At 33.7% G+C, this 26554-nt stretch overlaps 1 protein-coding gene and 1 non-coding gene across 5 annotated transcripts in view; both read left to right on the top strand.

The window, feature by feature from the left end:
- KIF18A (kinesin family member 18A) overlaps positions 1–26554 on the top strand; it is an 82407-nt gene that overhangs the window by 14533 nt on the left and 41320 nt on the right. For all 4 annotated transcript variants that reach the window (XM_047824120.1, XM_047824118.1, XM_047824119.1 and 1 more), the window contains 9 exons: positions 418–522; positions 1253–1363; positions 3504–3701; positions 6003–6179; positions 7800–7874; positions 8079–8191; positions 12193–12355; positions 17381–17545; positions 21993–22114. In XM_047824120.1, the coding sequence (XP_047680076.1) occupies positions 418–522; positions 1253–1363; positions 3504–3701; positions 6003–6179; positions 7800–7874; positions 8079–8191; positions 12193–12355; positions 17381–17545; positions 21993–22114 (1229 nt within the window). The remainder of the gene's footprint in view (positions 1–417; positions 523–1252; positions 1364–3503; positions 3702–6002; positions 6180–7799; positions 7875–8078; positions 8192–12192; positions 12356–17380; positions 17546–21992; positions 22115–26554) is intronic.
- Positions 23508–23573, top strand: LOC125147283 (small nucleolar RNA SNORD57). The gene has a single exon (XR_007145111.1). It is a non-coding gene; the product is annotated as a small nucleolar RNA SNORD57 (small nucleolar RNA).

Here is a 26554-nt window from a genome sequence, read left to right as displayed (position 1 = left end):
TTGGGGCATAATAAAATAACAAATATCTTCAGTAAGAACCATGGCATCTCCATATAACTTACTAGAATCTCCCAAGACCTTATGTCCCATATATTTCCAGAAAATAGGAAAAGACACATCCAGCTATCTTATTTGTTTCACTGTAGTTATCAAACTAGGAATTATGGAGTAAAAATATAATGACTCACCTCTAAATTTCAGTTGCACACCTAGGTAATAAAACTTCTGTTTTCTCAGACGATAGAAAATTAATGGCAACAAGAGGTAGAATGGGTGAGATGAATGAAAATGAGTTGACGCTTACCTTTAAGATGTAATTCTAATACAACCTTAAATCAGTAGCATATGTGATGTTAATCACTATTATTTCAACATCAGTGCTAAAGCAGTTGTTTTTGGGTTTTTTTTCCCCTTAAGGTATATAATGAACAGATTCGTGACCTCTTAGTAAATTCAGGACCACTTGCCGTTCGGGAAGACGCCCAAAAAGGGGTAGTTGTTCAGGGGTTGACTTTACATCAGGTATGTTTATAAATGTCTTTTTCCTTATGCTAAGAGCAAGTGTGATTATTTAGCCATTTACTTTTTTTCCATTGTGTTCAAGATAGAAGAAAAATAATGAAGTGCAGAGTTAAAATAATCAGAGTGTATCTTTAGTATTATTTTGTTTCCCTTTGAAATAATTGAATGACCTTTTCTTTTAAAAATCTACTTGAAAATTTAATACCATGTGTTCTGCATAATACATTTATATTTTATCTCCACAGAAAGAAAAGATTTTATCTTTTATTTCTCATAGAACACCAAAGTATAGTTGACCCTTGAACAACATGGGTTTGAGCTGAACGCGTACTCTTATATGCAGATTTTTTTCTTATAAACACAGTACAGTACTGCAAATGTATTTTTTCTTCCTTATGATTCTCTTAATAACATTCCATTTTTTCATTTATGGTAAGAATACAGTGTATAATACATGTAACATGCAAAATATGTATTAATCACCTGTTCCTATCGGAAAGACTTCAGGTCAACAGTACATTACTAGTAAAGCTTTGGGGAAATCATAAGTTACACATAGATTTTCAATTTCCCGGAGGGGAGGGGTGGGGAATATTTAATTGGATTCAATTTATAGGAAACGTTTTCTACCTTTTATCTTTAAAAGTCTTTTTTCTTGTTGAAAGTTTATTAAAAATTTTAAAGATAGATGGCTAATTTGTATATTTTTCTTTTACTTAAACTTTTCTAGCCCAAGTCCTCAGAGGAAATTTTACAGTTGTTGGATAATGGAAACAGAAACAGGACACAGCATCCCACTGATATGAATGCCACATCTTCTCGTTCTCATGCTGTTTTCCAGGTAACAGGCCATTAGACTATTGCTCTTAAAATTCAATTTAAAATGAACAAAGCCAAATTCATGTGTGGTAGTTTTCACATATACAAAGAAAATCCCTTCATCTGTGGACTCCTTACTCAGTATTTCCTTAACTCTACAGCTTTGAAAAGATTTTATCAAGAATATTCAGAATTGAGATGATGTAAATCGGAAGTATAAAGTTTTACATGTGTGAAGATACAGGATAGTAAGGTAGTAGTGTTAGAGGGTTTTTTCCTTGAGTTAGTTGTTTTTCTTTTTTTAAGTTAGCAAAAATATTTAGTCTTTTCTAAAGATAACCTTATATTCAGAGCAAACTTTCTCTTTATAGATCTAGATTTACAGAACCAATAAATTGGGGAGATACTGATTCACTTTCTAAAGATTTCACCATAGGGACTGTGTGAGTAGTTGCATTCCTGAAGGACATTGATTGCATTGTTACAGTTCTTTTTAGGAATACAATTCTAGAAAGAGTTAAAGCATAGGTTAATAGATATTATTTTTTGTAGCTTCTGGTCCTGTTAAAATACAAATTATTTTATAGCTTCATTCCGGATTATATTATTGGAGCACATCTTATAAAAGAAATTGACATAGTTGAAAGAATTCATATCGGAGGCAGTCAAGTCATTCAGAAAGTCTCTAGTCCATAAAATTTTATTAATCTTTTCTGTTCTTTCCAATGACTCTTCATTTATCAGTGGTCATGAGAGAAATGTTTATCTGTGACACTGAAATTTCCCCAAAATGTCTTAGACCCTGCTTTATAAGAATATTAGCAAAGAGTTTTATAATGGAATAATAGCTGATCTTCTCCATCTCTTTTAAGTTTGCCACTTAGCTTATTTCAATTAAACTATAAAGTAGCCTAAATTGGCTCAATAAACGATGCTGTATGCCAACGAGCTGAACATGACAAGTACATTTTACTATTTTTTTTTATATGGGATATTTTCTTAAATATAACAACATACAACAATTTTGGGAATTAGAATACATTTACTCTCCAATTTAGGCCGACATCAAATTCACCTTTCCTTTAGGAAAAGTCCCCGGACAAAGGCAAAGCATTCTGACCACTGCCTTTGGTTTTCTGTTAAGAATATTATTTCTATGGGAATGCAAGCTGGTGCAGCCACTCTGGAAAGCAGTATGGAGGTTTCTCAAAAAACTAAAAATAGAACTACCCTACCACCCAGCAATTGCACTCCTAGGCATTTATCCAAGGGATACAAGATTGCTCTTTCGAAGGGACATGTGCACCCCCATGTTTATAGCAGCACTATCAACAATAGCCCAAGTATGGAAAGAGCCCAAATGTCCATAGATGGATGAATGGATAAAGAAGATGTGGTATATATATACAATGGAGTATTACTCGGCAATCAAAAAGAATGAAATCCTGCCATTTGCAACTACACGGATGGAACTGGAGGGTATTAAGCTAAGTGAAATTAGTCAGTCAGAGAAATACAAAAATATAATATGACTTCATTCATATGAGGACTTTAAAAGACAAAACAGATGAACATAAGGGAAGGGAAACAAAAATAATAGAAAAACAGGGAGGGGGACAAAACAAAAGAGACTCATAAATATGGAGAACAACCTGAGGGTTGCTGGAGGGGTTGTGGGAGGGGGGACGGGCTCAATGGCTAAGGGGCATTAAGGAATCTACTCCTGAAATCATTGCTTCACTATATACTAATTTGGATGTAAATTTTAAAAAATAAAAAATAAAGTAAAATTTAAAAAAGAAAAAAAAAAAAAGAGTATTATTTCTAGAGTACCTGTTCCCTACCACCACCACTGGTAAGTCTATGTTCTGGTTCAAGGGTTACCAGAACACAAATGGTAGTTGTTTTGAGCTTCTGTCATGCCAACAGTCATTTGCCCTCTGGTACACATACGGGAAATCTCACTTTTGAGGTTTCTTTCAACTTCCATAATTCTGGTATTCTTACATATCAGCCAGTCAGAATATTATACTTTCTTCAGTATGTTTTTGAAATGAAAATAATTTTGATTTCATGCTCTTTTAAAAATAAAGTGCACATTTCTCTTTTAATTTTGTTAAACCTTATCCTCATTTTTCCTATTCTCCTGTAATTTCAAAAAGATTTATTTGCGACAACAAGACAGAACAGCAAGTATCAGTCAAAATGTACGAATTGCCAAGATGTCACTCATTGATCTGGCAGGGTCTGAGCGAGCCAGTACTACCAGTGCTAAAGGGACCCGATTTATAGAAGGCACAAATATTAATCGGTCACTCTTAGCTCTTGGGAATGTTATCAATGCCTTAGCAGATGCAAAGGTAGGTGCCATATGTTTACTTATTTAAGTATATTGAAATGCTGAAATATGTATAATTCCTAGAAAGATACTACTTAAAATAATTTTTTTTTAATTTTTTTTTTAATGTTTTATTTATTTTTGAGACAGGGAGAGACACAGCATGAACAGGGGAGGGTCAGAGAGAGGGAGACACAGAATCTGAAACAGGCTCCAGGCTCTGAGCTGTCAGCACAGAGCCCAACGCGGGGCTTGAACTCACGGACCGCGAGATCATGACCTGAGCCAAAGTCGGCCGCTTAACCGACTGAGCCACCCAGACGCCCCAAAATAATTTTGTTTTAATGGTCTATTATAAATCAAATGCCATTTGTATATAGGGCAAAGATCACACAAAGCCTAATATATCAAATAAAGCTATATTTTGTTTCGTTTTAATTTCTAGTTTTAGAATCAGAATTTGTTGAAAGAAAACGATTGACTATCATATTCATAGTATTTTATCTTACTTTCTCATCACTTATTTTCTACCTGATTATTAAAATCACCATTTAGGGGTACCTGGGTGGCTCATTTGGTTGAGTTTCTTATTCTTGATTTCGGGTCAGGTTATAATCTCATGGGTCGTGAGATCAAGCCACGTGTCAGGCTCTGTGCTGATGGCATGGAGCCTGCTTGGTATTCTCTCTCTCCCTGTCTGTCCCTCCCCTGCTCATGCACCCTTTCACTCTCTCTCAAATAAACATTTAAAAAAATAAAATGATCACTACACAGCAAGCATGATAATTGAATTGGGATGAATATGAAAAACATATTTAGAAAAGCTTAATTTTGTTCTGGTTTGTATTTTATATACTGTAAGATTGGGTTAAATGTTAGAGTTTTAATTTTTCTTAGGAAGAAGGGCTTAAGATATAAAGTATAATCAAATCACCTAATAAGGTCATGTTTATTAGATGTCTTTGAGGCATTTAAAAATATTTTACGTCTACTATATGCTGGAGTGCTTACTAGAATACAGCATATTTAACAATTTCTGTATTGGTAAAAATGACTTTTTTTTTTTTTTTTAATCAAGTTCAAGCCAGGTTCAAGATTTAAGAAATTGTATTTAGGAAAATACAGGTCAATGAATGCTAGGAAAATGTTGTATTTTGATTTAATAAAATTAAAATGATTTGGGAAGTGTTTTTAAAAAAGGCAAGTTCCTGAAATCATATAAAGATTACAAAGGCAATATGTCTTTTATATTCTAAGTTAAAATCTCAAACGTGTAAATAGCATGATAAAGAGACTGATTTTCTGAACTTAAGCCATTTATAGCATTTTTTCCATACTGTCTAAATTTTTAATTATTGACTCCTATTGAGTCATTTATGAGTCCATGTTTAACGTTTGGACTTGTACATGTAAAATCATTTCAAGTTAACACCAGTAATATACATTCCACACTATTTGGGAAACACTGCTATAGTGTAAAGCACAGTACTACTGGAAACTGGGGCACCTCGGGTGCATTTCTAGCTCTGAATTATCAGGCACATGACCCGAAGCAAGCCATTTCACTTTTGGTTTAGCTTCCATTAGTCTTTTGTATAATATGAAAGACCTACACTAGATAGCATAAGATTGCTTTTAGCTCAACATTATAATGTTTTGTTTTTATATAGAAAGTGTGCTTTTTGGAAATTTTGATTTTTACTTTAAAATCAGAACTGTATCTTTTAAGTAAAGGGGAACCTAGAAGTATTAAGTTCTCTTAGAACTCTGTTGTCCTTTCAGATGAAGTCTGTATAAAATTATAATTTTAATTTACTTTATGTCCATGTTAGCTAATTATTTAATGAGAGAAATAGCTGTATGCCATACAAAATTCTTACTATATTTGTATAGGGCATGTAATACTTTTGTATTTTAATTTTTTTTTAATGGTGATTTTTTTTTTAATGGACATTTATTTTTTTAAGAGAGGAAAGTTGCTAAAATAATATGGAAAGATCTTCTTAAATATACTCCACGCTCAGTTTTCCCAGTTGTTAACATCTTACATTTATCTGGTGTACTTATCACAACTCATAAACCAATATTGATTTTTTTTTAATTAGCTAACGTTTATTGAGATGGGGATATAATCCTTAGGTAGGATATTTGTTTTATATATTCACTCAATAGTTCCATAAGATTCATCATCATCATTTCAATCACCAATTATATCATAAGTCTCTGCAAAGTTGGGCAGTGCTTAAATTCTTAGAGTGAAGTGATAGCAGGTTTGCATTTAAATGTGGAAAATGACATAAGAATTCTTTTTTTGTTCTTTCAGAGAAAGAATCAGCATATTCCTTACAGAAATAGTAAGCTCACTCGCTTGTTAAAGGATTCTCTTGGAGGAAACTGTCAAACTATAATGATAGCTGCTGTTAGTCCTTCCTCTGTGTTCTACGATGACACATATAACACTCTTAAGTATGCTAATCGTGCAAAGGACATTAAATCTTCTGTAAGTGTGTTTACTCTGCCTTTGTTGTAAGGGCATTAGATGTATACTATTTTTATAACTCAAAAATATTGTGTTTTTACTAATGAATTAGCAAACAGGGTTAGAAATGTCTTTATTGGCTTGGTTGATCGAGCATTTACTTGGACAACTAAATCATTAAGCATCTTGATTACATATATAATAGATAACCATTATTTAGTCTTTTGGAAGCTAGAATGCTTTAGTGCCTTTCTTCCTAAACTTTTTCACATCATGGCACATTATATTTTGATGGCACCCTGGGGTAATTGGTCAAGGCTTTAACACATTTGTTATAGCCAAGGATGATGCCATCTGCTATAGCTCAGATCTAGCCCTTTCTTCCTGAAAACCTTGGACATGTTAGGTAATTTCTCCAAGCCACGGTCACTTCATCTGTACAATAGATATATCTGCCTCAGTTTATGAAGTAAATAGCCCCTTTAAAATAATTCATGATATTGATGCAACCAATATAGCTCTAACAATATAATAATTATTGATCAGGTCAGTATTCTCACCAGTAATTTGGGGCAATTTAAAGAAATTTAGGTCAAACATGATATATGTTTAAAAATCACAGGATCTCAGGGCGCCTGGGTGGCGCAGTTGGTTAAGCGTCCGACTTCAGCCAGGTCATGATCTCGTGGTCCGTGAGTTCGAGCCCCGCGTCAGGCTCTGGGCTGATGGCTCAGAGCCTGGAGCCTGTTTCCGATTCTGTGTCTCCCTCTCTCTCTGGCCCTCCCCCGTTCATGCTCTGTCTCTCTCTGTCCCAAAAAATAAATAAACGTTGAAAAAAAAAAAATTAAAAAAAAATAAAAATCACAGGATCTCAGGGTTGGAAGAAACCTAGAGTTCAGGTAGTATGATGATTTCTCCTCCTACTTACCCTTCTGCTACTCCCACTGTATGAAGATGAGCCAGTTATTGTCTTCCTTAGAGAAATGTCTATATACTTTTTATATAATTAATTGGGAAAGATTATATTAAATGGGTACACAAAGCTTTGCACACGTTTTTCATATATTCCTTACACCAACCTATTGATACTCAGAATTTTAAGTACCAAATTCTAAATCAGTTAAGTAAGAAGTGGACAGGGCCTTGAAATCAAGTATTTGGACTTATATCTTTGATGTTTTCCCACTATTCCATAGCTGCCAAGGAGCCCATACAATTATAAAAAGGATAAAATGTAATAAGAACTCATTAAAAACTAGTTGAAATTAAAAATGATTGAAACTTAAAATTATCTCTAAATTTCTTAGAAGTCAGAGGAAAAAGAAAATGGGCAATTTTAATTATAATGTGAATGAATGTTTTGTAAGTTCTTAAAAGTATATTTTCTCAGGTAGTAAGATAATTTCTTTATAATTTCATTTATTTTGTAGATGTGCTCAGCATGTCCTCTTATCATAGATTTTGAACATTAGCGTAAATGATCATGATTATCACATGACTGTAATTGTCTCAAATTTTGAATTCATGGATCAGAATTAATGAGGATATAATGCCATTTTTCTCATATATATATATATATATATATATATATCTGTGATTATTATCTACCTACATACAATCATAATTTCTGTCTTTTAACAGTTGAAGAGCAATGTTCTTAACCTTGACAATCATATAACTCAGTATGTAAAGATCTGTAATGAGCAGAAGGAAGAGGTATGTCTTCTCTTTATGTTACTCTCCTTTAGTTCTTCATTTATGGGATTCTGCAAACTTAATTGCTTAAAAATTTGACATTTTTTTTTCTATTATAGTTGAAAATCTAGCATGTTCAGTTATTTTTCACAGCTAACATTTTTCTGTAGCCATGTATTATGGAGACAAATAATTTGTATTTTAACTAGTGTTTCTCTCTACTAGATTTTAATGTTAAAAGAAAAACTAAAAGCCTATGAAGAACAGAAAGCCTTTACTGATGAAAATAACAAAGCAAAGTTAATGATTTCAAACCCTCAGGAAAAAGAAATTGAAAGGTAAAAATGACATTAAGATCTCATTTTGAGGATTTTATGGTTTTGAAAGTTAGTCAGATATTTTATGTTATCATTTTTTGTGTAAGTATGTCTTTATATATATTCTCAACTGAATTCAGGAAGTCACTGATTGCTCTTTATTTGCACACTTCAGAGATCAGATCATTTTAGTTATGATTATACACAGTTGTGATTATACCAGGACTTGGGTATAAGATGCAGAAAGTAAAGCCAGTTCCATCACTTATGAAATTAGTTTTTAGCTGTTTTCATATTGTTCTTCTCAGGTGTCTTATTCCACTCAGGCTGCTGTAACAAAATACTACAGAGTGGCATCTTATAAACAAAATAAATAAACAAAAATTCTTTCTCACAGTTCTGGAGACTGGAAGTCCCAAGATTAGGGGGCTAGTATAGTTGGGTGAGGGCATTCTTTCCAGCTGAAGATTTCAATTCTTGAATCCTCACATGAACTCTGAAGGGAGATCTCTCTCTCCACAGCCTATCTTATAAGGGCACTAGTCCCACACATGAGGGTCTCTGCCCTCATCTGATTACCTCCCAACAGCCCCACTTCCTAATACATCACCTTAGGTGTTAGGTTTCAACATAAGAATTTTGGGTAACAAACATTCAGGCAATCTCATCTGGCATGATATCATTATTTGTATAGTTCACATGAATCTTATCTACTCTTTCTTGACTATGTATAACTCTAATAATTCACTTAGTTTGGTTAATTATTTGAAGGGACATCTCTCAATGATATAAATTAATACGGAATTTTGATAGGTTCCCACTAAGCTTCCTAGCAGGTAATTGGAAAAAAAAAAAAAAAGGTGTTGATAATACAATATTCACGAATACTTCTCCCCTAAGCAGTTAAGATAATTTTCCAAATTGTCCCAAAGGGGATGCTAGTTCAAAAGGAAAAAAAAAAAAAAGAGGTTAGAATGGGAGAGAGCCAAAGCATAAGAGACTGTTAAAAACTGAGAACAAGCTGAGGGTTGATGGGGGGTGGGAGGGAGGAGAGGGTGGGTGATGGGTATTGAGGAGGGCACCTTTTGGGATGAACACTGGGTGTTGTATGGAAACCAATTTGTCAATAAATTTCATAAAAAAAAAAAAAAAAAAGCTGTGAATCTTGAGTAGCTCTAAGAAGGCAGTAAGAAATTCTTGGATCAAACAAATTTGGAAATTACACCTTACTTGAGGATTCTAGGTGATTTCCAAAGTATATCAGTTTATTAAAGGCTCTGAGAGGTCTTATAATAAAGGAATCTGTTCAATCTTGATTGAAGTTGACTGAAGTTAAAGTTACTTGACATTCTCCAGAGCCAGTGTTCTGTTATCATTAGTATGAGAAACTAACCACAATTTGGAAACCAATGATTATTCACCCTGTTTTGGAACTCTAGAGGTTATAGAAGATATCTTGCTATATGTAAGGAAGACTAGTTGACAGTGACTTTCAACCTAGTTTCAGGTACGACACCATTTTTAAAATTGGATTTGTATTTTGAAGTTTATGGAAAATATCCTTGATTTGAAAAAAATAATGTTTTCTGACTCAGTTGACCCCAGATGCTAAGATTGCTACTTCTAGTAATAGTACTTTATCTTTGTAGATGACTTTATAGTTTTTGATGATTTTTAGCCCCATATCAATTTAATCTGATCACTAGAACAATCCTTTGAAATTTGAAGTGGGATATTGTTTTTTCAAAGATAAGCCAAGAACTTTTAATCTTAATCTTTTTCTTCCATACCATGCTGTTTTACAAATATCATAAGAGGTAATTAAACAACTATTTCTCTGAGTGACAATCAGTTTTTAATATAGCATAAAGTTGACCTATATATTGGACTCCTTTCGTGCATGGAATTGTTCAACACTATCTAACCAGATTTAGTTATCAGTTGAAACCTTATTAAACTTTTCTGCAATTGATGGCTTTAAGTTTTGAACCTTTCCTTCTGGTAAGATGATTCTGGAGGGAGATGGCCTGAACTATGAAATAAGCATTTCAGGGGAGTATTTTTCACATTTCAACCTGATTTAACCAAGAGTAAAAGCCTTTAGAGTTTTAATTTGTACAACATGTTAAATAATTTACTTGTATTACAAAGAAGCTTTAATAATTGGGTTATATACCCCATAGCCTTTGTCATTTTCCCTCAAAATTAGCGGTCTCCTGAAAGAAATATATGAAATAACTTTTATCATATCCATCATACTGTTACATAGAGCTTTTTTAATGCCATGAATTTGCAAAGTGTCTTTTTAAAAATAAACTTAACATTTTTATATGGTTGAATGAGATAAAAGGAAGAATGTACAGTATTTACTGCCTATCAAAGCTATTCTAGGAGAAGTCATAAAGAGAAAGTACAGTTCTTTATATACAGAATAATTATAAAACTTCACTATGAATGTATCATGAAAATTGTGTAGAATTTAATATTCATCATGTATCACCTAAAATTATTGGCAAAGATTTTTGTTACTAGTTACTTGAATGTTTTAAATGACTAGAAAATAGTTGTGAGTCAATCCCTTAGGGTTCTTTCTGTTTTAAAATGGTAAAATTTTTTTTAAAGGAGATCTCTAGAAACCTTTGATACTATTACCTTTTCTTCCATCCTAAACAATAGACCCCCACCAACGAAAATAAGTCTGAACCACAAAATTACAAAATTGACCAATATTTAACTATGTCCTTGAATAAAATGTTATTAAAAAACCTGAGAAATTATCTTTGAGTATAACCTAAAGATAACTTATCAATTCATTTACTGGCATTAGCGTGTTGTAATATAATACAATGGAATTGCAATGTCCGTACATACTTCCTATGAAATATTTATCAGTTTGACAAAACTGCAGTAAAGTCGATGTATTGTGGTTTATAGCCATTCCCAATAGAGTTTCATTAAGAACTACTGACGTAAATTGGCAATGTTTTTACCACAGGTCCTCACAAATACATTTAAAATTCTAGCTGAGGAACATTTATTTTTAAATGCATATACTTTGTTACAGTTGTATTTTAAAGGCTTCACAGTTAATTTTTCTTTGAGAGTTTTACCTGTATGTGACTATTTATACTGTTACTGTAGCTCAGACCTACCTGATCTGAGATTTTAAAACATAAATATATACTTAAAAAACTAGAATATTGCTGTGACCAATGTTCTGGTGACCCTGGAGGATGCAGATTTGCAGGTTCCTTTTAGGCCTTTTATAGTAGTTTCTCAGCTTGAGGCCTTTTATGTGTTTGGAGATGCTGTGAATCAAATTCCCCAACTCTGATTCTCTAAATCTCCATTGCCTTTGGAGGAAAGACACTGGAGTGGCTTTTCTAGATTTGCCACACTGCAAACTTGGTTGTTTTGGGTCCTGGCAGTGTCAGCTGACTCTTAGCCAGGCTGTAGGGGGTACCTAACCTTATGGTGTGTTTTTGCTGTAACAAATTCTGAAACTAAAAACTGGCTATCTCACTTTCCCTAGGGGGCCATGGAGGCACCATATGATCATGCCACCCACTGCTTATTTCTTTGCAGTGAGCCAACATCAAAACAACACACAGTAATGTGTTGCTTCTGGGGCCTTGTTAATTGGGATAGTACAGGTCCAAATTATCATCCTCTTCCTACAAACAAAATATTTTATTTTTGCTAATAAGCAGCTGGATTACATAGAGTACATGACTTATATACCTATGACTTATATATAGAGGCCTTATAATACCCATATCTTTTAATAACATGATCTTCCTTGAAAGAGGAAGAATACAGTAAAAATAATTTAATATTCTTTTCCAAACATTTTGTAATTTCATAGGAAACAGTCACTCTAACCTATTTGCTGTTTGTCGTTTAGTCTAATTCTGTGAGTGATATATATTCTTTTGCTCATTTATTTCTTTAGGTAAACATTGTAACATCTGTCACAAAATTAGTGAGATTCTATAATGTGTTTTAATTTTTAATTTTGGTAGATTTCAAGAAATTCTGAACTGCTTGTTCCAGAATCGAGACGAAATTAGACAAGAATATCTGAAGTTGGAAATGTTACTGAAAGAAAATGAACTTAAATCATTCTATCAACAACAGTGCCATAAGCAAATTGAAATGATGTGTTCTGAAGACAAAGTAGAAAAGGTATTTATTTATAATTAAATTTTAGGCACTGTAAAGACATGGGGACTTCTAATTCTAGAAATGTGATAGGTAATGTTATTTAATCACCCATTCACTACAAATACCTGGAAATGCTGGGGGAAATGTATCAACGATTGTTTCAAATGCATAGTTACGTATGCAAGACAGAAAATTAAATTCCTAGGTGTCAGAGAGAAAACGGAAACCAAAAGAACAAAATCTCAGTTGGAACTGTTGCTTCTGTGAGGGTTGTTGGAATGCTTACCATAAACCTACCACACTCAGGAAATGTTGGGTATCAAAGGTGAGGCAGTGGGAGCAGTATATCCCAGATGTAGGTGATAATGTACAACTTAGACCAAACTCAGATCTTTTTTTTCCAGGAAAGAATATTTTATCACTAACATTGTTAGAATTTCCATTGCGTGGTACTTGAAAAGGCAGACCATCTTTTACTTGGCTTTATTATTTTATGCAATTGTACACTGCCCTACAACCTCCATATACACAGCCCACTCCCGATACCCTAGCTTTGATGTACACTGCTATTTACATAAGGGACCGAAGGGAGACCAGGGAGATAGAAATGGCAGACCCCACGTAAAGCTGGGAACCTCAGAAGCCTTCACCGTTCATATTGGTGGTACACCTTGAAGAAACATCTTAATCAGCAAGACAACCACGCCTAGAGTAAGAAAAAGTCTCATGTAAAGATTGTCATTATAAATATACTTTTCAAAGAGTTGAGGTTTGAATTTTTACAATCCATGTGTTTTATTTAGTAAAGCCTTAAAGTGAAAAATTAACATAGAAAATGGTATCAGAGCAGCAATAATCTATGGGTAACCGTGCAGAAGCGTACAGAAATAGCCTATTGAAACAGACCCTCAACTCAAATTACTAATGAGAACTCACTGTCCAAATTACAAAACACATGGTGAAACAATCCACCATAAACAAGTCAGCAGACTTAGCAAATAATGACAGGATTCCCAAAAATTCAGACACTAGAGCAATCTGATTTAAAAACTAAAAAAACTACTGGGGTACCTGGATGGCTCAGTCGGTTAAGGGTCTGATTTTGGCTCAGGTCATGATCTCATGGTTTGTGGGTTCAAGCCCCACATCGGGCTCTGTGTTGACAGCTCAGAGCCTGAAGCCTGCTTCAGATTCTGTGTCTCCCTCTTTCTGTTCTTACCCCACTCGTGTTCTGTGTCGCTCTCTCAAAAATAAACATTAAAAAAAAGTTTTTTAATCTATAAAAATGACTGGGGCTCCTGGGTGGCTCAGTTGGTTGGGCAGCCGACTTCGGCTCAGGTCATGATCTCTCGGTCTGGTCCGTGAGTTCGAGCCCTGCGTTGGGCTCTGTGCTGACAGCTCAGAGTCTGGAGCCTGTTTCAGATTCTGTGTCTCCCTCTCTCTGACCCTCCCCTGTTCATGCTCTGTCTCTCCCTGTCTCAAAAATAAATAAAACGTTAAAAAAAAAAAAACTATAAAAATGACTAAAGTCGTCAAAGTAGGAATTAATGATAAAGGAATTAAAGGTCGAAAGAACATACATAATACAAAAAGAAAACAAATGAAATGTCCAGAAATTAAAGATTTATTCACTGAAATTTATAAGTTCATTTTATAGGCACACTGCTTTAAATACTTTGCATGCATTAACTCAATTCTCAGAAAACCCTATGGGACATGTTATTATCCTCATAATTAAGATGAGGAAACCAAAGGACAGAGAAGTCATTTTGGGCAAAGTCACACCTCTCATTGGTATCAGACCTATATGGTCTGAACTCAAGCAAGTTGATTCCAGAACCTGTTGCCTCTGTCCTTTTCTGTGTGTTAGATACAGCTAAAGATGAATTACTGAACTGGGAGATCTGAGGAGACTATGTCAAATAGAGGATAAAAAATAGCAAATGTAAATAAAATGTTGTTGCATGAAGGACAGACTGAAAAGTCATGCATTCTTCTAATAATTGTTATGAAGGAGGTATATTAGTGCAAAAAGGGGAAAGGATAATGTGCCATTTCAGGCTTAGAATTTTCTAGGACTAATAAGATGTCAATAAGATGTATGTTCAAGAAGAATGAGTTCTAAACAGGATAAAAAATAATGTATTCCTAGGTGTATGCCACTCCAAATCACCAAAGAGCAGAAAAATAAACATTTTGATAATTATTCCCCCCCAGTTCTGGTGTTCACTGATGATAAGCTTAATTTATTTTTATTTTATGAAATTAGTTACATAGATAATACATGAGATGATTTGTAAATTACTTATTCAAAAGCTGTCTCTTATAGGGGCTCCTGGGTGGCTGAGTTGGTTAAGAGTCCAGTTTCGGCTCAGGTCATGATCTTGCGGTTCGTGGGTTCAAGCCTGCAACGGGCTCTGTGCTGACATCTCAGAGCCTGGAGCCTGCTTCAGAGTCTGTGTCACCTCTCTCTCTGCCCCTCCCCTGCTTGTGCTCTGTCTCTCTCTTTCAAAAATAAATAAACATTTAAATACTAAAAAAAAAAAAAAAAAAAAACAAAACTCTTATAAATAACTTTTCAGTCCTCTTAGACCTCTACCCCAGATGTGTTTTTCCTGTCCCAGAAGTATCAACTCTATATAAAAATTTCACATGTTTTAATGTTAAAAGCCATCAAATTTTAAACAGTGCTTTAAAACACTAGTATTTCAGGTTTTTTTCCAGCCTATGAAATTGTAAAATGTGATATGCTAAGAAACTAATCTTAAAGGATTCATTAGTATATCACTGATGCCAGCTTATCAGTAGCTGTTACACTATCAACATTAGTATTTTTACTTATGAGTATGCATTTATTGTGCCTTATCTTATCAAAAAAATGTCTATTTAAAAAATCACTGTTAGATATGATTGACACCAAAAATGTGAGTACTTAGTAAGATGGAGTAGGGGAATGGGTTTGGCTGGGTTTTTTTAAATTTTTTTTTCTGTTTTCATCTGTATTCTTCTGCTTAATTGCCTTTTTTTCAACCCACTTACCTTTTATGATTTCCTACTTTTGGTCATTTCAATCTACATGTTCCAGTTCTTATAGGTATTTTCATGAGACTAGGTAAACAATGGAGATAAAACCTCTTAAGTGTATCGGTTTGGGTTAAATTATTGAAAAACATAGGAAGGCATCTATAGAGATTGAGTTGTTTTTGTTTTGATTTTTACACACTAAAGTGTCAAACTATAGTTTTACTAAACTGCTTGCTAACAACGCAAGAAATTTTATATCTGTGTTGGACCCTCTCCAAAAGTGGCTTATTATCAGAAGTGCTAAAAGAATCTCATAACATTGATTCAGGCAGAAATGGTTCCAGAGTATAGACTCTGAGATTAGAATTAAAGTGAAGCTCTTGGGTAATTTTATGACCATATAAAGATAATCTGCAAATTATTTTTAGCAAAATAACGAGGTTATTTACCACATTAGCAGTCCTTTTGCACAAAGCAGTAGTAGCACCTAAATTTTAGAATTATATGTTTGTTCTCACTCAAAAAGTTTTGTGGTATTCTGGGGGTTTGTTAATAAAGTGTATAAAGTTCTTTTTAAACCTTAACAAGAAGCATTTACTTTAATGTCAGGGTTCAACATGCATATTTAGAATTTATTCTCAGTTATTTGCTATTTATTTCAGAACAGTAGGTCATTATGAGTACCCTGATGGAAAATGTCCCCATAGGGAACAATCATAGAGGATACATTTGATGGACATTAGAAGTAAAAACTCAAAAGCATACTTTTTGGGGTTTTGAGTTAGGAACTTTTTGGTATTAAATTATTGGCTGCCATGAGAGCCTCAGAGCATTTCCTGCCCTGGTTTCTAAGAGTTCCTACAACATTTATAAATGTTAAAGCCAAGTAAAGATAATCTGATTTAACTGCCTTCCTCCAGGCAGGTACAATACTTTTATGTTCATTTTCAGATGAGGTGATAAAGAACCACTGAGATTAACTTGCCTAAGTTTTCATACCTGCTGAATACAGCAGAAGAAAGTCAAGAAGCTACATATCCTACCTTCTGTTAAGGTAGTGGCTCTAAACTTTTCAGGTCTCAGGACCCCTTCCTATTTAAAAAAAAAAATTATTTAGGACCTAAAAGAGCTTTTGTTCATATGAATTCCATCTACCAGTATTCCTATATTAAAAATTCAAATTGAGACTTATAAAAATCTATTTAGTATCAGTTAATTTTAAAACCATTAGCTCATTGCATGACACATAACTAACACTTTAATGAAAACTAGTGAGTTATATTTTCTAAAACAAACCAAAAGAGATAGTGAAAAGAATGACACTGTTTCACATTTTTGCAAATTTCTTTAATGCCTGGCTTTCCCCAAAAGTTTCAATACATCTTTTATGAAAGATAGCAAAAAATAAGAAGTTAGCTTTTAAAGAGAGCCAAAAGGCCAGATTTGTGCCTACATAAAACATCAAAACTATTCAGAATATCCATTATGAGTCCTGAACCAATCATCAGGTAAGATCAGATATTTATAAGCACTCTGATATAAGCTTTATTTTCTATTACTTGCACCAGCCTATCTAAAAGCGTTGTGGGCAAAATCAGAGCAGAGTTATTTCTTCACATCTTTCATGTTGGAGGAAAGGCAAGGTGGGACTTGTGTCTGCTTTGATTTTGAGTAAAATCGTGGGAATTATCAGACCTTGTACGAACTTTTCACATGCAACACTTAATGGAATGTATTTTAGCACACACAAAAAAAGTTATAGTCTTCAATTTGGCCAGTGAAATTCTTAAAGCCATAAACCCTCAACATGTAATTTTATAAAAATGAGTCACAACTCAATTTCCTATTTTCCTGCAAGCAGTATTATTGTGAAGATTTCAAAGGGGAAGTAGCTTTAAATATAAAAGTATAGTCTAAATAGATTACAATGGCAAACTTACAAGAAAATTTACTACTTTGCTAATATCACATACATCAAATATCATAAAAATTAGTCTGGCTATTAAATACATTATTTTTCAGGCCACTTGCCGACGAGATCATAGACTTGCAATGTTGAAAACTCGTCGCTGCTACCTAGAGAAGAAAAGGGAAGAGGAATTGAAGCAATTTGATGAGAATACTAATTGGCTCCATCGTGTAAAATCCGAAATGGAGCTCTTAGGTCAAAATGGCCATATTCCAAAGGTAAGATGTGTTTATGTGTTCAGATTCACTTTGTAAAAACTGAGTTCTTTAAACCCATTGTCTTTGTCATGGAGTAAATATCTTTCATAAGACAACTATTGCTCCATCTCTCTGAGATTTGATTCTTTTTACCATTTATATTTGAATATACCATCTGCCTTGCTAATTACCCGTTAAATTTGCCTTTTCTGTACTTTGAGAAGCGTAAGGTTACTTTTAAGTGACGTTACTCTTAAGCGATCGCTTCCTTTTATGAGGTAGCTCTTAAGTTAGAATGAAGTAATCAAACTACTTGAGGATTCATCATATAGGTAATTTGTTTTAATGCTTGATGTTTTGTGGAAAAATAGTTTTAAATGTAGTCACCCTTACTTGCATTATGGCTAATGAAAGCTGATTTGAAAGCTGTATGTATGTGTACGAAAGTAAAGATATTTCACCTAGAAGGGCAAAGGATTACAAAAAGTAGTGATGGGTAATGGTTAATGGCTGAATCAGATAAGAATTCTGTTCATCCGCATGGTTACAGAAATGTGACTTTACTGCCTTTACCAGTTAGGGCTGTATTTTGTTCCTTTCCCAATAAGTCTTGGGAATATGCAGTTCATTCCCAATATAGCACCTCCAAAATGTCATCATTCTACTTTTCATTTCATAGTTGCCATGTCATCATTTCATCTTTAGCCTCAAGTTCACACTTAGGCCAAGAAGAAGAAGAGAGAAAGAAACGGGGGAGAGCAGAAGCTTTTCCAGAAACTCTTAACAGACATCTTATTGGCTAGAATTGTCACATGACTGTCCCTAGATATAAGGGAATATGGAAAGGTGACTGTTCTTGCTGGACACATTATCACCCTGAACAAAATTAGAGTTTTCTTAATAAGAAAGAAGAGGGAAATGAATATATAATAAGCGACAAGTAGATGCCTACTACAAAGAAACTAATTTTGATCCAAGTACCTAATACTTTAAAAGAACAACTTCTTTACACTCTTTTAAGGAGGAGTATCTACAGCCTTTACTTTAGTGGTGCTTTTCTGAAATTCACTACTATGTATTAGCAAATAGGTATCTAGTCCTAGAACTTTGAAATTTCTAAAAAACACTAGACTGATTATCAATACAGATACAATAAAGCTCAGTATATTCAGTAACAAACGAATCCAAGTTGTAATGGTTAATATTCAAAGGTAATTTTAAAAGATATTACCCAGTACACCATGATTAGGGAAATGAATTCTCTGGTTGTCTAGCAATAGCTATCAGGGGCCATCCTTTTAGCATTACAGCTCAGACTGGAGAGGGAGAAGATTAGAGGGAGCAGTCAGTGATGACAGTCAAGGTAGTGAAAGGAGCAGTGAGCAACAAACAGCAGATACCCTGTTTCCTAAAAAGAAAACCAAAGACAAGTAGAGACTGAGTAATTGTTTAGTGTGGAGATTTGTGGAGGGTCAGCCAACAACTTGATCTACACTTCAGTTATTCTAGAAGTCTTCAAAGTATCTTGCCGAAAGCATGCCACTGGATTAATTCAGTAGATTAGGTATTAAGTGTAATACAAAGCATCATTTAATAATATTTTATAATATAATTTAATTGATAAAGCACTTTGGAATATTCCCTAAAGAGAAAGAATGTAAATACTGGGGAAAGGTTAGACTTCAGAGTTGGAGTGGTTAGTCATTCTGTTATTCAGTAGTTGTGTTGAATACCCCCTCTAACACTGTTGTATGATTTTGGATAAGTTGTTTAATTTTGTTGTCTTAATTTCCTGTCTTCAAAATACATTTAAATGAGATGCTATATGCAGAGGCCTAGCACCACCTAACACATAGTAGATGGTTGACAAATATATAGTATTCTCAGCATCTATAACGTACATGTCAGTAGCCAAAGAAAAGTGTCAGCTGCATTACAAAATACATTTTCTATTCTTCCTCCAGAACAGTGATTCTGACCTTTTTGGGTAATAGATGCCTTTGAGAATCTGATCAAAAAGCTATATAGAGGGGCGCCTGGGTGGCGCAGTCGGTTAAGCGTCCGACTTCAGCCAGGTCACGATCTCGCGGTCCGTGAGTTCGAGCCCTGCGTCAGGCTCTGGGCTGATGGCTCGGAGCCTGGAGCCTGTTTCCGATTCTGTGTCTCCCTCTCTCTCTGCCCCTCTCCTGTTCATGCTCTGTCTCTCTCTGTCCCAAAAATAAAAAATAAAACGTTGAAAAAAAAATTAAAAAAAAAAAAAGCTGTATAGATCTTCTCCCAGAGATTAGGGAGGTCACATTCATATAATTTCACTTTTTTTTTAAGTCATTTTTCTATTTATCAGAATTAAGAGTATCTACTTTAGAAGCAAACTAAGGGACACTTTTTTTAATGCTGTATTCATATTAAGATGAGAGAATAGACATTTACATAACAAGAGGAGTAAGCAAAAAGAGACAGTGATTAATCAATAAACTGTACTAGAGATTATTTAGGTTTAGAAAAGGTAGCTTCTAAAATTCCACGTAGGTCTAAGGCATCTAAAGCTGTAAGGGCTCATCATAGAATGCAGCAGCCTCCGTCAGAGCACCTACCAGAGCACCCAAGCCAGGTGCTGAGTGACAGGTTTTCTGAGAAAACAGCTGAGAGTCCTGGGCACATAAGTGTTTCTCATTCACAGCACAAGAGCCTCTTCTCTTGGAAAGGCAGCAGGTGTTGAATGTTTAGAGTAGTTTTTGGTTTTGTTTCACTTATTTATAAGTTTTACTTATTCATTAGATACCATGTATCTCTAATATGGTCTTGTTTTCAAAATGATCATTGTCAAAATGACTTTAGGTTAGAGTTAAAATTTTTGCACTTGTTTATTTATTTGTTTACTTGTTTTAAAATAGCTAATTTTGAGAAAAGACTCACATTGTAAACTTGGCTTTCCAAAGACAACAAGCTAGCCAAGGCCCGTTGTTGACTAATATAATTATACATTCAAGGCTTGTCTTTTTAAGAGATAAGTAATTCAAGAAGATAAAAGAATAAAATTATTGGAGGAAATATTTAAAGAAGGGTTTTGTTTTGTTTTTTTAAGAGAAAGGATGGACTATTTGGCAAATATGTTCAGACCATCAGGATCATTGAATTTTCTAACTGGAAAAGACTATAGAGATCATCTTGTCAAGCTCTTAAATTGTAGTCAAGTAAAGTGATCTCCATAAACACTATATTTTTGGCTTAAGGTAGCACTTTTGTCCTGGCTGAAACCATCTCTAAGACAACTTGACTCATAGGCCAGTGCTCTAACCATATTGTCCTGTTTCCCTAGGGAGGATTTTCTCTAAAATGCATGCTATATTCTTGAAATATAAATCATGTAAAGAAACAACCCCCAAGTTTACTCTGTCTCAGATATATTAAATGACATTATTTCCAGTCATAGTGCCTACCACTGGCATAGGAAGTTTTGAAAAAAAGAAAAAGAAAAAACAGTTTTAAGCTTTTAGATAATCTGGTCAAATGCAGGTTAGGAAGGAATATTGAAAAGTTAAAATGGATTATGGGAATTGTCTCCAGGAGGAAGTTTCCAAGCTTAGCTTCCCTGCTTATCGGATTGCTGTCTTAGCCCCTCAAATGTCCAAAAAATTTCATTTCCTTTCATCATATTGAGTAAAATTTTCCCAGTTAAGGATTCTGAGAATGCTATTGGACTATCCCATTCACTCTTTCATATGACCACTTAGCTGACATTTTCCTACTGAGGGTATATAGTAGGCTTAAGGAAAGAAGAATGACATTAGGTGATAGGTTGGAGAACACTTGTACCTAAGCACATGAAGTTTAGGAAAATGGGCAGCTACAAAAGACTTTTCATACTTTTGCTCTAGGATGAAGCTTACACCAGATTGAGTGAGTGAAGGCAAGAAATTTTTATTACATGCAACTTCAGACACTGGATACTAGGTCTGTAACACTAAAATAGTTTGACACACCCCCCTCCTGGTTCTGAGCCTAACATTCTAGTATAGATAGTGAAACTATAAACAAACAAATAGGTAAATGAAATAATTACTGATCAGTGCTCTGGCAGAGACTATTGGTAGTAGAGTGTCCATCTTTAAATATAATGCTCAGAGAAAGCTTCCCTGAAGAAGTGACATTTAAGTAAAAACTGGTCATATTCATGTATTTTCACAGCATTATCAACAAATTGGATAGACCAAGAAACTGCCACCAGAATAAAATTTGTTCTGAGTTCCTAACACTTAGTTTCTGAGAAACTTGAAACTTATCTTGCTTGTAAGTTATAGAACTCCTATACCAATATGTTTATTTGTCAAATTGTTTCTAAACATTATCATTTTATATATAAAAAATTAAAATTATTAACACCAATATAAAATAAGTTTTATTAAAATTTATTTAATTTCAACATTCTTAAAGGAATCTGAAGTGTAGTTTGCATTGTTTTCCCCAGGAGCTCAGTAAAGATCTTCATTGTCACCATTTGCACCTTCAGAACAAAGACTTGAAAGCACAAATTAAACATATGATGGATCTAGCTTGCCTTCAAGAACAGCAACACAGGCAAACGGAGGCGTAAGTGCATGGATTTACCTATTCTACAAATTTTAACATTGTGGCCCTAAGGAACCTGAAACAGAAGTTGTTTTCCAGAAAATTGAGTTTTATTAGGTATAGGATACATTATTTTTTAGTGTCTGCCAGCATCAGAAAGTATGCAGAGTTAGAAAACATTGATAAAGTATAAAATAGGTAGTTCTTCTCCAACTAATATTGTTAGTACTTTATAATAAAGTTTTGAAGGCATTTTTCTATAAAACTTAATTATTAGAAGCAATTACTATTAATACCAAATCAATTTTTAAGGAGGCAGTTTTTAAGTATTCATAATTCCAGAATGATTTTTCTGTCATTAAAATGAAATTACTAAAAATGTATATTTTTTAACATCAGTTGTCCCAGTTTTTATGTGATGCTATAGTAGCTCTTTCATGCTCTACTAGCTTAGTAGTAACATCTTTTGAAACATAATATTTAAAAAGTATAAGTCTTTATTTTTGTTATATGTCAGTCACCTCTTTAGGTGTCACTTTCATGCTCTGTAGAAAAGAAATTTATTTCTCTAAGGGCTTTCCACCAGTCTACAATTCTGCAGTTCTAGTATTCTTGCATATCTAGCAATTAATTTTCCATACGTCTCATGTAAGGGAAATCATATTAGGATAGTTACTTTAAAAAGAAGAAAAAGGAGGGGTGCCTGGGTGGCTCAGTCAGTTGAGCGACCGACTTTGGCTCAGGTCATGATCTCACAGTTTGTGAGTTCAAGCCCCGTGTCAGGCTCTGTGCTGACAGCTCAGAGCCTGGAGCCTGCTTCAGATTCTGTGTCTCCCTCTCTCTCTTTCTCTGCCCCTCCCCCACTCATGCTCTGTCTCTCTGTGTCTCAGAAATAAATAAACATTTAAAAAAAATTAAAAAAAAAAAAAGAAGAAAAAGGAAAGGAAGAACTTTAGGGAGATATTCTTCTGTGGATAAAAGTTCAACCTAATGTCCTCATACTTTCTGTATCTCTGTCTAGAACAGACAATGAAAATTCTTTTACTAGCAGTCAAACCACCTGCAAGAGTTAAAATTATCAAAGAAACCCATTAATTTATTTTACCCATACTGTATTTATTATATAAGACATATATACATTTTAAGGTAAATTTTTGTTTCAAAATGGGCAAAAAGATTCTGACTAACTCTCCAATTTAGTAAATTGGTGAGCCAAAACATTACAAGCAGAAGTAACACAACATAGTAGAAAGAGTATGAGTTTTAGAGTTAGTCTTGAATTCTATTTTATATTAGCAGTATAAACTTGCATAAATTATTTAACCTCACTAAGCCTTAGTTTTCTTTTATGTTAATAGATCATAATACTTTCCTTAAAAGATTTTGAAAGGATTTAAATGACATTAAAATAAAAAGGAGGTGAACTGTCTTATTCTGACCTTATGTAGTGGAGGCAAAAAAACTGATTTAATACACATTCAAAGTGCTGAAAGAAAAAAATTTCCAACCAGGAAAACCCTAACCACCAACAAATTATCATTCAGAACTAAAGGGGAAAGAAAAAGAATTTTCCAGAGAAGCAAAAGCTAAAGGAGTCCATTACCATAAAACTGGTGTTACGAAAAACATTAAAGAGACTTCTTTAGGCTGAAAAGAAAGAATGCTAATTAGTAATAAGAATACATGAAGGTATAAATCTCACTGGTAAAAGGAAATATATAGTAAAGGTAGGGAGTTAATTACTTAAAAAGCTGGTATGAGAGTTAAAAGAAAAACTCTTAACTGTAATAATTGATGGATATATAAGATGAAAAGACATAAAATGTGTCATCAAAGACATAAAACTTGGATTATTAATTATATATTATATATATTATTATAGGTTCTATGTAGAATCTAAAAAACAAAACAAAAAAAGTCCTAGCCAGAGCAATTAGACATTAAAAAGAAAGAATAGGAGTCCAGATTGGAAAGCAAGAACCGAAATTGTCACTATTTGCAGATGACATGATACTATATATAGAAGACTCTAATGACCACCAAAAACTGCTACAACTAATAAATGAATTTAGTAAAGTTGCGTGATACAAAACCAATATACAGAAATCTGTTGGGTTTCTGCATACTAATAACAAACTATCAGAGAAATTAAGGAAACAATCCAATTGACAATTGCATAAAAAGAATAAAATACCTAGGAATAAATTTAGCCAAGGAGGTGAAAGACCTGTACACTGAAAACTGTTAAGATACTGATGAAAGAAATTGAAGAAGACAAAAATAAATTTAAGATATTCTGTGCTCATGGATTGGAAGAATTAATGTTGTTCAAATGTCCATACCATCCAAAGCCATCTATGGATTGAATACAGTCTCAATCAAAATTCCAATGGCATTTTTGACAGAAATAGAACAAAATTCTATAATTTGTATAGTGTTACAGAAGATACCAAATAGCCAAAGCAATCTCAAGAAAGAAGAACAAAGTATCACACTTCCTGTCTGATTTATTTCCTTCAAACTATATTACAAAGCTGTAGCAATCAAAACAGTATGGTATTGGTTTCAAAACAAGCATGTAGAATACTGTATGTTGACTAATTAGAATTTAAATTTAAAAAAAAAAGAAACTGCTCTGTGTATTAAAAAAAAAAAAAAATGTAGATTAATAGAACTGAGTAGAGAGCCCAGAAAATAAACCCACAGATATAAGGTCAATTAATTTATGACAGAGGAGCCAAGAGTATACAGTAGGGCGATATGCAAAAGAATAAAACTGGACCACTGTCTTACACTATACATAAAAATTAACTCAAAATGGTTTAAAGACTTGAACATAAGACCTGAAAACATAAAACTCCTAGAAGAAAATGTAGGTAGTAAGCTCCTTACCACCACATAGGTGGTAAGAGATGATATTTTGGATTTGACACCAAAAGCAGAAGAAACAAAAGCAAAAATAAGTGAAATTACATCAGACTTAAAAACTTCTACATACCAAAGGAAACCAACAACAAAGTGAAAAGGCAGCCTTCCGAATGAGAAAAAATATTTGCAAATCATATATCTGATAAAAGGTTAATGCCCAAAATACATGCAGAACTTATACAATTCAATAACAGAGAGACAATCTGATTTTAAAATGGGCAGAAGATCTAAATAGACATTTTTCCAAAGAAGACATATAGATAGTGAACAGGTACATAAGAAGGTGCTCAGTATCACTAACCAGGATAATGCAAATCAAAACCATAATGAGATATCACCTTATACCTGTTAGAATGGCTCTTACCAGAAAGACAAGAAATAACAAGTGTTTCCAAGTATGAAGACAATAAGGAATCCTTGTGTATTATTGATGGGAATTGGTGTAGCCACAATAGAAAACAGTATGGAGGTTCTTCAAAAGTTAAAAATGGAACTACTGGGGCACCTGGATGGCTAAGTTGGTTAAGTGTCCAACTCTTGAATATGGGCTTAGGTCATGATCTCACAGTCGTGAGATTGAGTCCCATGGGCATGAAGTCTGCTTAAGAATCTCTGTCTCTCTGCACAGTCCTGCTCATGCTTGCGCACTCTCTGCTCTCTCTGTCTTTCTTTAAAAAAAAACAATAGAACTACCATATGATCAACCAATTCCACTTCTCAGTATTTATACAAAGAAAATGAAACACTAACACAGAAAGATATATGCACCCCATGTTCATTGCAGCATTGTTTATAATAGCTAAGATATGTAAACAACCTAAGTGACTATCAGTGGATGAAAGGTTAAAGAAAAAGTGGTATATGTTTATGTGTATAATATATCTATACACACACAATGGAATATTATTCAATCATAAGAAAATAATGAAATCTTGCCATTGGTGACACATGGATGTACCTTGAAGGCATTATACTAAATGAAATAAATCAGTGAAAGAGAAATAACAAATGATCTCACTCCTATGTGGAATCTTAAAAAAAAAAAAAAAAAAAAAAAAATTCATCAATACAGAGAACAGATTGGTGGTTGCCAGAGGCCAGGGTTGGGGAGTAAGCAAAATAGGTGAAGTGAGTCAAAAGATACAAATTTACCATCATAAATAAATCATGAGACAAAATGTACAACATGGCGACCATAGTTAGTAAAACTGTATTGCACATCCAAAAGTTTCTCAGAGAGTAATCTTAAAAAAGTTCTCATTGCAAGAAAAAAAACTTACATGTGGTAATGAAAATTAACTAGATTTATTGTGGTGATCATTTGCAATATAAATAAATATTAAATCAAAAAATATAAATGAATGAATGCATAAATACATTCAAACAAACAAATATAAGTACATATGTATGTCATGGGTCCCTAAGACCACCTCCTTGTTTGATGATTTACTACGATGGCTCACAGAACCCATCATATAGTACTCATAGTTATGATTTATTATAGCAAGAGCATGCAAAACAAAATCAGCAAGA

This window comes from Prionailurus viverrinus, chromosome D1 (assembly GCF_022837055.1).
Source record: "Prionailurus viverrinus isolate Anna chromosome D1, UM_Priviv_1.0, whole genome shotgun sequence".
Classification (NCBI taxonomy): domain Eukaryota; kingdom Metazoa; phylum Chordata; class Mammalia; order Carnivora; family Felidae; genus Prionailurus; species Prionailurus viverrinus.
The sequence above is the reverse complement of the archived record's forward strand: the minus strand, read 5'-3'. Positions and strand labels throughout refer to the sequence as shown.